This window comes from Phyllobates terribilis, unplaced genomic scaffold (assembly GCF_046119375.1).
Source record: "Phyllobates terribilis strain yellow unplaced genomic scaffold, ASM4611937v1 Scaffold_29__1_contigs__length_15306474, whole genome shotgun sequence".
In the NCBI taxonomy this organism is placed as follows: domain Eukaryota; kingdom Metazoa; phylum Chordata; class Amphibia; order Anura; family Dendrobatidae; genus Phyllobates; species Phyllobates terribilis.
The window spans coordinates 12,740,699-12,753,957 of NW_027362789.1; the positions used below are offsets into that span (position 1 = coordinate 12,740,699).

The 13,259-nt window shown below is 45.3% G+C and overlaps 1 protein-coding gene across 1 annotated transcript; it reads left to right on the plus strand.

The window, feature by feature from the left end:
* Positions 1–268: 268 nt before the first annotated feature.
* LOC141178712 (gastrula zinc finger protein XlCGF66.1-like) lies at positions 269–13,252 on the plus strand. The gene is made up of 4 exons (XM_073660589.1): positions 269–327; positions 12,608–12,726; positions 12,854–13,030; positions 13,112–13,252. The coding sequence occupies exons 2-4, from the start codon at positions 12,649–12,651 to the stop codon at positions 13,250–13,252; spliced, it is 396 nt and encodes a 131-aa protein (XP_073516690.1). The 5' UTR covers positions 269–327; positions 12,608–12,648.
* Positions 13,253–13,259: the final 7 nt, after the last annotated feature.

Below are 13,259 nucleotides of genomic sequence, written 5' to 3' on the forward strand. Positions count from 1 at the left end.
GGCTCCGCTCCGTACACCTCGTACACACACGGCTCTGCTCCGTACACCTCGTACACGCGCGGCTCCGCTCCGTACACCTCGTACACATGCGGCTCTGCTCCGTACACCTCGTACACACGCGGCTCTGCTACATCCACACTGTTAACCCCTCCTGACCCCACACATAAACTTCAGCTCATCCAGCACCATGACAACCAGCACAGCAGAGTCCTGCATCCACTGAGGCCCCTGATCATGTGACCCCTGACTCCTCCCCTCCTGTGACCTCATCACAGCTCCTGTGCGCACAGAGCAGCCATATATGTGGTGGCGGCTCTGCAGGTGGAGGTATGTGGAGACCCCCATTACTGGGCGCAGGGGGCATTAACCCCTTCAGCACGGAGACTCTTTTGGGGTCTTGTGTTGCCCCTTTATATTTATCATAAGGTTTTTGTTCTGTTTCCTGTAATAGATACATACGACCCAACTCTGGAGACAGGAAGTGGGGAAACGTATTGTTCTCATAGTACAGGGCCCCTTTACTGGCCCCACAGTGTAATGCCCCCATTATGCCCCTTATGCAGGATATATGATGACCCCACAGTGTAATGCCCCCATTATGCCCCTTATGCAGGATGTATGATGCCCCCACACAGTGTAATGCCCCCATTATGCCCCTTATGCAGGATGTATGATGCCCCCACATAGTGTAATGCCCCCATTATGCCCCTTATACAGGATGTATGATGCCCCCACAGTGTAATGCCCCCATTATGCCCCTTATGCAGGATGTATGATGCCCTCACACAGTGTAATGCCCCCATTATGCCCCTTATGCAGGATGTATGATGTCCCCACACAGTGTAATGCCCCCATTATGCCCCTTATGCAGGATGTATGATGCCCCTACACAGTGTAATGCCCCCATTATGCCCCTTATACAGGATGTATGATGCCCCCACACAGTGTAATGCCCCTATTATGCCCCTTATGCAGGATGTATGATGCCCCCACATAGTGTAATGCCCCCATTTTGCCCCTTATGCAGGATGTATGATGCCCCCACACAGTATAATGCCCCCATTATGCCCCTTATGCAGGATGTATGATGCCCGCACACAGTATAATGTTCCCATAGTATCGCCTGAGGTCCTGTAGTTGGAATAATCCCTCTGGAGTTGGTTTTCCCTCTGCCTGCTCCCCTACATGTAGACCCTCGAGCATGTATATCTGCATGTAGGGGAGCAGGCCTTACTAGATATCGAGGCTTTGTACAGTAATATTCCGCATGATGATGGTATCAGGAGTAAGACATTTCTTGAAATCGAGATCAATAGAGTGTAGCAGACATAATGACTTCATGGAGGATCTTCTAAAATTCACTCTTACACATAACTTCTTTCTTTTTGACAGGAAGTACTTCCACCAGCTCAGGGGTACTGTGATGGGGAGCCGCTGTGCCCCCTCGTATGATAACCTGTTCCTGGGCTGGTGGGAGGAAACCACAATATTCAGGGATGATCATAAGTGGTGGCAGCCATATATTGGGGTATGATATTTGATATATTGACGACATTTTTATCATCTGGTCAGAGACGAGTGAGCAATTTCTTGAATTTGTCTGGGAACTCAATATCTATACAGTGGGCCTGAGATTTATAAAAGAGTTTAAATATTACCAGTTGCCTTTCCTGGATGTACCAATCAAGAAAGTACGAGATGGGACCCTAGGGACACTCATCTACCATAAACCTACAAGCACTAATAAACTATTGAAGTGGGATACCCACCACCCCATCCTCCTTAAAAAAAGCAATATCCAAGGGCCAATTTTTACGGTTGAGAAGAGACAGCTCTAATGTTACAGATTTTTATATACAGGCAATAGACATGAACACCATATTCATGGAAAAGGTACCCACAGTACATTTTGGATTCCACACGTTTGTTTGCAGAAAATTGGGAGAGACAGACACTCCTCCATACCTAACCAAGAGACCAAGAAAAGATGGGATAACAGGAGTAATAGGAATTTATCACAATCAGAGTAACCATATCTTTAATATCCTCAGAAAACCCTGACCAACCGGGACCTGACGGTGCTGTGGGATTACTCCCACAATAACTTTCAGAAAGGGTTGGTCAATTAGGGACCGTTTAGTGCATGGTTTCTATAAAAACCTGCACCCAAGGGGACATGGCTAGATAGAAGAATCTGTGGTTTCTTTAGATGTGGATAAAGTTGTACATGTAATTGGATGATACCATGTACTGTACAATCTTTCTATGAGACCTTGTACTGTACAATCTTTCTTGAGTTCCTCTACAGGTAAAATCTTTTTCCAGAGGGATTATTCCAACTGTAAAACCTCAGGACTTGTATATGTGGCCACATGCACCTGCCCCCTAGATTATGTATGCACGACCAAGAGGGAGTCTAGGATGAGGGTGGGGAAGGGGGCATTTGGGTAATTTATGCCATGGTCAGGATGCCCCAATTAGTGAGACACATGAACAGTGCACATTGAGGTGAAACATCTCCTTTTGTTTCGTTGCGGTGGTTAAACCCAGTGTCAGAGGAGGTGATCACAATAGATATATCAAAAAGGAAAGAGAGTGGATTTCCATACTGGATTCACTGGCCCCTAAGGGACTTGATGAGCAAATTTCCTATGCCTGTTTTGTGTGAATACAGCCCCATTCTGGATTACATTTTTGGATTTTATACTCTACCCATTTCTACTCAGTTCCCTGTGAATGGGGTTCACATATTGTTGTACTTCATCAAGATATCTGAGCTCCTATATCCGAATTAGTTCTTATCAGTTATATCACACATATACTATTTAGTAATTAACAAGTGCGGTGATCATTGTATATCTCCAATTATGTAATAGGGGTCAAATTTGGCCATTTAGGAATATACTGTGGGCCATCATCCCATATTTTATGCAGTGATAAAGTGGATCTACATGCCTATTGCATGATGGGAGGATGTGCAATACTTGTTTTTAGTCTCCCATGACGCTGATCTCAGAGACAGGACTTTTCTATATGGGAGGAATGCAATCCAGATTCAGCATGCTCTCCGGCGTAGAATGCACACGTCCGGACATGCACAATCGCAGACAATGACCCTAGATGCTCTCCGGCGTGGAATGCATAACTACGGTCATGCGCAGTGAAGGGTATGAGTAGCGTGGCAGCAATCACTTTATCTGCCGTTAAACTTTATAGCACGTCACTTCCGGACATGCACACTAGGAGATGGACATTATCGGACCTCTTGCGTGTGAGAAGAAGCGCAAGTGCAGTACATTATTGTAGACAGACTCTATTCTATATATCTTATGACAATTCACCTCTAGGAATGGGAATGAGCCTCCTAGTCTGGGAGGGGTTTTGGATGAAGTGGGATATTTATACATGGACACCTACCTGGCTATTAGGCACACTATGCTGAACATCATGAATTATCATCCCTGTATCAAGCCTCCTGATGAACCTGTTGGGGAAATGCGTTGATGGCGGATTATTTAAAGATTCTCTGAAGAGTACCATACCCTTTCCTTTACATATACCTTGAGACATACGTGGTCCTATTTAATGTATCCGTGTATCTTTTGATATATATATCAGGGTTATCTAGGGCTTATGAGGGACAGCCACCGTGTGTGGGGATGCCATTGTCGTCTCTTAGGTGTAACCGTTTTGTTTAGGTACAGGATAGCGTAAGCCATTCAGCTTGTAGTTTTGCTAGTTTTAAGTATATATATGTTGTTAGTCGAGTTTTTAGTGCATATATTTTAATTTGGGGGGCAGAGGGTTGCCCGCAGTACTACCCATTAGACACACAATTTTTTACCACCCATCTCACCGACTACTCCACGGCAATTATTAAAAACTCAGCACCATTCTTGGTGCAGATACTAATGAACCCAGAACCTATGAAATATTTACCACACAATAGTTGGATAGGCAGGGGCATATCATCCATAGTGGCAGCCCATGTGGCCACTATAAGGCCTATGAATTGAGAGGGCTCGGTGCGGGTCAGCAACGGGCACCCTCTTCTTCCCAATCATCAAAATTTCAGCTATATCCACATTCTCGTGATGGTAATACTATTGAATAGGATAATGAATCAGGAAGTCGAAAGCTCCCTGATCCATCATTCAGCCTTCGCCTGTGAATCTGAGTCTCTGTGCACTGCAGGCACAATGATGTCACTACATTACACCTGTAGTATGGAGCCTCAGTACTCACACTGCACAGACCGGAGGAGTGCACCCGGGAACGGGGTTGGTTGAGTAGAGTGTGTGTGTTTTTTTTCTTAATATCAGGAATTATGGGGGCACCATATTAATTGAAGGGCTGTTGGGGCTCTCATACAGAGTGGGCGGCTGGTGGGGGCCATTAAACTGTGTTGGGCGCTTTGATGGACTTTAATGGCCTCCATATTGAGTGCGTGTCCTCATTTTGTTTAGCAGGCTATTGTAGCCATAATACTTTATGAGGGGCTATGGGGGCCATCATACTTTGTGGGTTCCATTATATTGTGTTGGAGCCTCATTCTGAGCTACATGGGCATAAAGGAGAACAATTTCCTGGTGATGAGTCAGATAGGGATAATTAAGTGAGAAATACAAATTTTTGGTCTACCTGGTGAATCCGGATTTCAAGGCGAGAGCATAGCAGAGAGTGGAGTAGAGAAGGAGATCTTGTGAGGATCGGAGGTTGTGTGTAGAAAAGTACCGGGAAACTAGGTCACAGATGTATGGAGGAGACAGGTTGTGGATGGCTTTGTATGTCATGGGTAGGGCTTTGTCCTGGAGTCTCTGGGTAATGGGGTACCAGTGAAGGGATTGACAGAGGGGAGAGGCTGGGGAATAGCGAGAAAGTCCAAGGTTACCCCAGGGGCAGCTAGCTTGCGGGACTAGGGAGAATGAGCAGTCATTGTGGTGAGATGTGATCTTAAGAGTAGAGTGGAAAGTTGATCTTCCGTGATGGCGGAGAAGCTGGTTTTGGAGGAGGAGGGCTGAGTAGATATGAGCAGGGGCTGTGGGGGTTGTCGGCCAAAGCATTCTCTGATGTTATCAATCTTCTGCTTGAAGAATGAGGCAAAGTCTTCAGCTAAGTTGATTGGAGAGGAGGATGTGCTGGGGGATGGAGGAGAGAATTGAAAGTGTTGAATAGCTGTTTAAGGTTGTGAGAAAGGGAAGCTATGACAGATGAGAAGTATGTTTGCTTCGTTGTAGTGAGTGTGGACTTGAAAGTATTGAGGGACTGTTTGATTGTGATGAAGTGCTCTTTGGAGTGGGATCTTTTCCATCTCCACTCAGCAACTCTGGAAGCCCACCTCAGTTCTTTAGTCAGGCTAGTGTCCCAGGGTTGCCTTTTAATTTTGTGAGCTTTGGTATGTCTGAGAGGGGAAGCCGATTTGAGAGATGCAGATATAGTGGTGTTATATAAAGCGGCAGCATCTGCATTGTGTAAGGAACTTATGTTTGCAAGAGGGAGAAGAGACTCAGAAAGTGAATGTAGATCAAGGTGTTTAAGATTTCTGTGAGGGTGTGCAGGTTTGTGGAGTGGGGATTCTGCACCTGGAGAGGAGAGGGAAGAGAATGTAAGTAGGTTGTGGTCAGAAAGAAGGAGAGGTGAGTTAGAGAGGTTAGATAGGGAACGGAGGCGGGTGAAGATGAGGTACAAAGTGTGGACATCTTTGTGTGTGTCTTTGGAGGACCATTGAGCGAGGCCGAAAAAGGAAGTGAGATATAGACGCTTAGAGGCAGCTGAGAGGGAAGTGTCAATGGGGATGTTGAAGTCACCCATGATGATAGTGGGGATGTCAGCGGAAGGGAAATGATAAGGACGATTCCTTATCTTAGACTAACAGGATTTAAGCAAACAATTGTCTGGAGAGGAAGCTACAGTGTCGCCAAACTGGGACATGAGTTCTCCTACGAAGAACTGAAGATGAAATGCCACAGCAAGGAGCATGTAGCCCTCATTGAATGTACTTTGAGAGTACCAGTGAGGAGTCGTACAGATACACCTCAGCCAGTGAGGTACCATATTTTTCGCACTATAAGACACACCGGACCATAGGACGCACCTATAGAAAGGGAAAATAGAAAAAAAAATTAAGCAAAAAATGTGGTCATGATGCACCGTTAAGGGAGATGGGGTCTGCTGCTGACACTGTTATAGGGGTAATGTCCCCCAATTCTGTTCATAACCCCCATCCTGGTATATATGGCCCCCTCCTTCCTGTTATACGTGGCCCTCATCCCCCCTCCTGCTATGCATGGCAATCCTCCATCCTGGTATGCATTGCACCCCAATCCCCCATCCTGCACGAAACCCCAACAATCCCCATCCTGGTATGCATGGCACCCCTCATCCCCACCCTGGCATGCATGGCACCCCTCATCCCCACCCTGGCATGCATGGCACCCTTCATCCCCATTCTGGCATGCATGGCACCCTTCATCCCCATCCTGGCATGCATGGCACCCCTCATCCCTGTCCTGGCATGCATGGCACCCCTCATCCCTGTCCTGGCATGCATGGCACCCCTCTTCCCCATCCTGACATGCATGGCACCCCTCTTCCCCATCCTGGCATGCATGGCACCCCTCTTCCCCATGCTGGCATGCATGGCACCCCTCTTCCCCATGCTGGCATGCATGGCACCCCTCTTCCCCATGCTGGCATGCATGGCACCCCTCTTCCCCATGCTGGCATGCATGGCACCCCTCTTCCCCATGCTGGCATGCATGGCACCCCTCTTCCCCATGCTGGCATGCATGGCACCCCTCTTCCCCATCCTGGCATGCATGGCACCCCTCTTCCCCATCCTGGTATGCATGGCACCCCTCTTCCCCATCCTTGTATGCATGGCACCCCTTATCCCTCTTCCTGTTATGCATGGCCCCTCTAATCCCTCATCCTGATATGCATGTCTCACCTCATCCTGGTATGCACGGCACCCCAATCCCCCATCCTGGTATGCACGGCACCCCAATCCCCCATCCTGGTATGCACGGCACCCCAATCCCCCATCCTGGTATGCACGGCACCCCAATCCCCCATCCTGGTATGCACGGCACCCCAATCCCCCATCCTGGTATGCACGGCATCCCAATCCCCCATCCTGGTATGCACGGCATCCCAATCCCCCATCCTGGTATGCACGGCATCCCAATCCCCCATCCTGGTATGCACGGCATCCCAATCCCCCATCCTGGTATGCACGGCATCCCAATCCCCATCCTGATATGCACGGCATCCCAATCCCCATCCTGATATGCAATGCATGGCACCCCCCATCCCCATCCTGGTAGGCATGGCACTCCTCATGCCCATCTTGGTATGCATGGCACCCCTCCATCTTGGTATGCATGGTACCCCTCCATCCTGGTATGCATTGCACCCCAATCCCTATCCCCATCCTGCTATGCATGACTCCCCTCATTCCCATCCTGGTATGCATGGCTTCCCAATCCCCATCCTGGTATGCCCTTACACGGGGAAACGAGCTGCCGGAATAGTCGCTGCTCCCCACGCTGGGGCTATTGACTTGACTATTCACTCTCCTTAATAGCAATCACAGTGTAGCCGCAGCGCGGCTCCTTCAGCGGTTCGATCATCACACGTGCCTGCCATTAAAGAGCATGAATATTCTCTACTCCCCACGCCTATGGGAGCGGCGAGTAGTGAATATTCATGCTCTTTAATAGTGGGCACACGTGACCGCCGAGCCGCAGCAGTAGCCGTGCTGCGGCAACACTGTGAGCGCTATTAAGGCTATTAATTGGGCGTGGGGAGCGGCAGATATTCATTTTCTTTAGCAGCGGGGACAGTGTAGTCTGCAGTGGGTGGCTCCTGCCTCCTGTGCCCCGCTACGCTGCTGCTCCCCCCACAGACCCCACCAGCCACTGTGTGTGTGTGTGTGTGTGTGTGTGTGTGTGTGTGTGTGTGTGTGTGTATGTGTGTATATATATATATATATATATATATATATATATATATATATATTGGTACAGACCAAAAGTTTGAAAGTCTGGACACACCCCATGTAAAGATTTTTCTGTGTTTTCATGACTATGAAAATTGTACATTCACACTGAAGGCATCAAAACTATGAATTAACACATGTGGAATTATATACTTAACAAAAAAGTGTGAAACAACTGAAAATATGTCTTATATTCTAGGTTCTTCAAAGTAGCCACCTTTTGCTTTGATGACTGCTTTTCACACTCTTGGCATTCTCTTGATGAGCTTCAAGAGGTAGTCACCGGAAATGGTCTTCCAACAATCTTGAAGGAGCTCCCAGACATGCTTAGCACTTGTTGGCCCTTTTGCCTTCACTCTGCGGTCCAGCTTACCCCAAACCATCTCAATTGGGTTCAGGTGTGGTGACTGTGGAGGCCAGGTCATCTGGCGTAGCACCCCATCACTCTCCTTCTTGGTCAAATAGCCCTTACACAGCCTGGAGGTGTGTTTGGGGTCATTGTCCTGTTGAAAAATAAACAATGGTCCAACTAAACGCAAACCGGATGGAATAGCATGCCGCTGCAAGATTCTATGGTAGCCATGCTGGTTCAGTATGCCTTCAGTTTTGAATAAATCCCCAACAGTGTCACCAGCAAAGCACCCCACACCATCACACCTCCTCCTCCATGCTTTACGGTGGGAACCAGGCATGTAGAGTCCATCTGTTCACCTTTTCTGCGTCGCACAAAGACACGGTGGTTGGAACCAAAGATCTCAAATTTGGACTCATCAGACGAAAGCACAGATTTCCACTGGTCTAATGTCCATTCCTTGTGTTCTTTAGCCCAAACAAGTCTCTTCTGCTTGTTGCCTGTCCTTAGCAGTGGTTTCCTAGCAGCTATTTTACCATGAAGGCCTGCTGCACAAAGTCTCCTCTTAACAGTTGTTGAAGAGATGTGTCTGCTGCTAGAACTCTGTGTGGCTTTGACCTGGTCTCTAATCTGAGCTGCTGTTAACCTGCGATTTTTGAGGCTGGTGACTTGGATAAACTTATCCTCCGAAGCAGAGGTGACTCTTGGTCTTCCTTTTCTGGAGCTGTGCTCATGTGAGCCAGTTTCTTTGTAGCGCTTGATGGTTTTTGCAACTGCACTTGGGGACACTTTCAAAGTTTGCCCAATTTTTCGGAATGACTGACCTTCATTTCTTAAAGTAATGATGGCCACTCATTTTTCTTTACTTAGCTGCTTTTTTCTTGCCATAATACAAATTCTAACAGTCTATTCAGTAGGACTATCAGCTGTGTATCCACCAGACTTCTGCACAACACAGCTGATGGTCCCAGACCCATTTATAAGGCAAGAAATCCCACTTATTAAACCTGACAGGGCACACCTGTGAAGTGAAAACCATTTCCGGTGACTACCTCTTGAAGCTCATCAAGAGAATGCCAAGAATGTGCAAAGCAGTCATCAAAGCAAAAGGTGACTACTTTGAAGAACCTAGAATATAAGACATATTTTCAGTTGTTTCACACTTTTTTGTTAAGTATATAATTCCACATGTGGTAATTCACAGTTTTGATGCCTTCAGTGTGAATGTACAATTTTCATAGTCATGAAAATACAGAAAAATCTTTAAATGAGAAGGTGTGTCCAAACTTTTGGTCTGTACTGTGTGTAATATATATATATATATATATATATATATATATATATATATATATATATATATATATATATATATATATATATATATATATACACACACACACACAGTGGGCCATTTATGGATACACCTAAATTAAATGGGAATGGTTGGTGATATCAACTTCCTGTTTGTGGCACACTAGTATATGGGAGAGGGAAAACTTTTCCAGATGGGTGGTGACCATGGCGGCCATTTTGAAGTCGACCATTTTGGATCCAACTTTATTTTTTTCAATCGGAAGAGGGTCATGTGACACATCAGACTTATTCAGAATTTCATAAGAAAAACAATGGTGTGCTTGGTTTTCACGTAACTTTATTATTATAACTTATAAAATGTGTTCAAAGTGCTGCCCATTGTGTTGGACTGTCAATGCAACCCTCTTCTCCCTCTCTTGACACACTGATAGCAACACCACAGAAGAAATGCTAGCACAGGCTTCCAGTATCCGTTGTATCAGATGCTGCACATCTCGTATCTTCACAGCATAGACAATTGCCTTTAGATGACCCCAAAGATAAAAGTCTAAGGGGGTCAGATCGCGAGACCTTGGTGGCCATTCAACTGGCCCACGACAGCCAATCCTATTTCCAGGAAACTGTTCATGTAGGAATGCTCGAACCTGACACCCATAATGTGGTGTTGCACCATCTTGTTGGAAAAACTCAGGGAATGTGCCATCTTCAGTGCATAAAGAGAGCAACACATCATCATGTAGCAATTTCAGATATCCAGTGGCATTGAGGTTTCCACTGATGAAGAATGGCCCCACTAACTTTGTACCCCATATACCACACCATACCATCAAGATACGAGATGTGCAGCATCTGAAACAACGGATACTGGAAGCCTGTGCTAGCATTTCTTCTGTGGTGTTGCGATCAGTGGAAGAGGGTTGCATTGACAATCCAACACAATGGGCAGCACTTTGAACACCTTTTATAAGTGGTCATAAACTTGTAAAAAACTCATGAAAGAATAAAGTTACATTAAAACCAAGCTCACCATTGTTTTTCTTATGAAATTCTCAATAAGTTTGTTGTATCACATGACCCTCTTCCCATTAAAAAAAATAAAGTTGGATCCAAAATGACTGACTTCAAAATGGCCGCCATGGTCACCTCCCATCTGGAAAAGTTTCCCCCCCCTCCCATATACTAATGTGCCACAAACAGGAAGTTGATATCACCAACCGTTCCCATTTAATTCAAGTGTATCCATATAAATGGCCCACCCTGTATATATTGCGTCTTATAAACGGTACTCGCAAAGGTTACCCGTATGGTCCCCACAGGGGATGTTTGGCCTACTTATAATGATTTGCTGGACTGTTGTAGCTTGTAACAAAAGTTAAGTACCGACACGTGTAACCGGTTCTTGACTCTGCATAATACAGAAGAAGCATCCATGAAGTGTTGTGCCTGCTATCTGATGTATATCAAGTTCTTGTAAAGTAAAGTTTATTTTTGGACTTTGGTCTCCCTCATTCATCTCCATACCATCTGGTCCGGGTTATGTATATATGGTTATATTTATGTTTTATATTGGGATCTGTGATTTCAGTCTACTCCTCTGTGTATAGGATGTCTATAGGATAGTAGAGTATAGTAAAGTTGTTATGGATGTGACTCAACCAATATTGTGCAGTGAGTCTGTTGTTCCTATAGTGACGGATGTTTCTTGTTGCTAAAACTGATTTATTTTTTTTTCATGTTAAACTTTTTTTTAAACTTTTTTTAAACCACTCTCATTAGTGCGATCATACAACATACAAGCCTCTGATTGCTCCGGTGATGCACTGTACTACTGTAGTGCTGTGTATCATCACTGCCTGTCAGTGTAATACTAACGGCCCGTACACATGAGATAAGTGGTGGCTGAGCGGTCATTTGGCAGACGGCTATCTCTCCTGACTCCCTCAATCACACAAATAGTCCAGCTTTCCTGTGGTCTGTATGAGAGAGTCACCTCCAGACTCCTCTAGTGGAGGATTATCTACAGGAAGAACAAACAGATTAGCCTCTGTAATTCAGGATCCCAGATCCTTCTCTGCCCTGACATCATCTGTCCGAAGGCCCCCAAATACATTATATAGTCAACCAACTTTCATGCAGCTTTAGTCTGATGTGTCTGGGGGCTTTAAAAAGTAACTTATTGGACGCTGCCTCTGGCCCGACCTAATAGACTTTTGTACATTACAGGCCCAAACACCATTATTAGGCATTTATATATCGTAGTAACTAGGCGGCCCCATATTATCAAGACCTTGGGGGAGGAGGGACATTCAGCAAAACTCTACCAAACCTTCTTAGATGCCATGTTTGTTTCTGTCAGCAGCAAGTGGTTAAACTGCCAGGGATTTTATTGCAGCCGCACCCATGCCATCCCTGCGGTGTACATCTATGTTCTGATGCCCAAAAGAGGTTTTTTGTTTTTCTTAAATGTTTAACATATTAAAAATAAGAAAATGTCTTTTTGCATGTTTTTTTCTTTTTACAAGAATTGTTGGTATCAATTTTCTTTTGATACATTTTAATATCTGCTTTATTTCTGGTGTTTTTCTTGCAATATAGGAAAGTCTAATGTCATCCTCATCATGAAGTAGTTATTTCTCATGTCACGTGTAATGAATATCTCCTGCAGTATTACTAATGCTGATTCCAGTGTCGGTAAATGAGACAAGAATTAGCGTTATGGAAGATGAGTCTATGAGAAACGTGTTCAGCTGCAGACTCCGAGGAAGAAACTGCTTGTTGTCTGTGGCCTAAAATATATAGGTTTTATTACTAGATGTAAAGAAGAAAACTAAATACTGTAAAATAATAAATCTCCTCATATGTTTCCCCTTATTATCTCCAGTAATTGTATTATTACACAGGATTTTTATGATGTTACATCGGCTCATCTTCTTCTCATTCAGGTCTTTTATAGAAGAGAATTTTCCAGAGTTACCCATCAAGGATGGATATGGACGGAGACAAGATGGCGGAGAGGATATTACACCTCACCCTAGAGATCCTCTTCCGGCTTACTGGAGAGGTGAGAGATTCTGATGACTTCACATTACATCATTCTTATCTATGGGAATAACAGATGGACAGAACAGGAGAGGTGAGGACTCTGGAAATGTCTGGAGGGAGATTTATTAATGTCTCTCCATAACCAGGATTACACAGTAGTGAAGACCTCTAGTGAGCGCTGTCAGGACCCTGTGTCTGAGAGATGGGGAAGACCCCTGAGCCCAATCACAGGGCATCCATCTCACCCCCTGATACATGAGGACATCAATGACCAGAAGATCCTAGAACTCACCTACAAGATGATTGAGCTGCTGACTGGAGAGGTGACACTGCTGGGAATGCTGGGACTTTATACAGTAACACTATTAAGGATTGGGGGATGACGCCATCATTGTATGTGTCAGGTTCCTATAAGGTGTCAGGATGTCACTGTCTATTTCTCCATGGAGGAGTGGGAGTATTTAGAAGGACACAAAGATTTGTACAAGGACGTCATGATGGAGGTTCCCCAGCCCCTCACATCACCAGGTAATAGACAGGACTAAATACACA

What these genes read in the sequence shown, in the direction of transcription:
- LOC141178712 (XM_073660589.1), top strand. Translation starts at nt 12,649, where the DNA reads ATGGATATGGACGGAGACAAGATGGCGGAGAGGATATTACACCTCACC. An exon ending in TCTTCCGGCTTACTGGAGAG is followed by an intron (nt 12,727 to 12,853) that starts GTGAGAGATTCT and finishes CTCCATAACCAG; the next exon opens with GATTACACAGTAGTGAAGAC. An exon ending in TTGAGCTGCTGACTGGAGAG is followed by an intron (nt 13,031 to 13,111) that starts GTGACACTGCTG and finishes TGTATGTGTCAG; the next exon opens with GTTCCTATAAGGTGTCAGGA.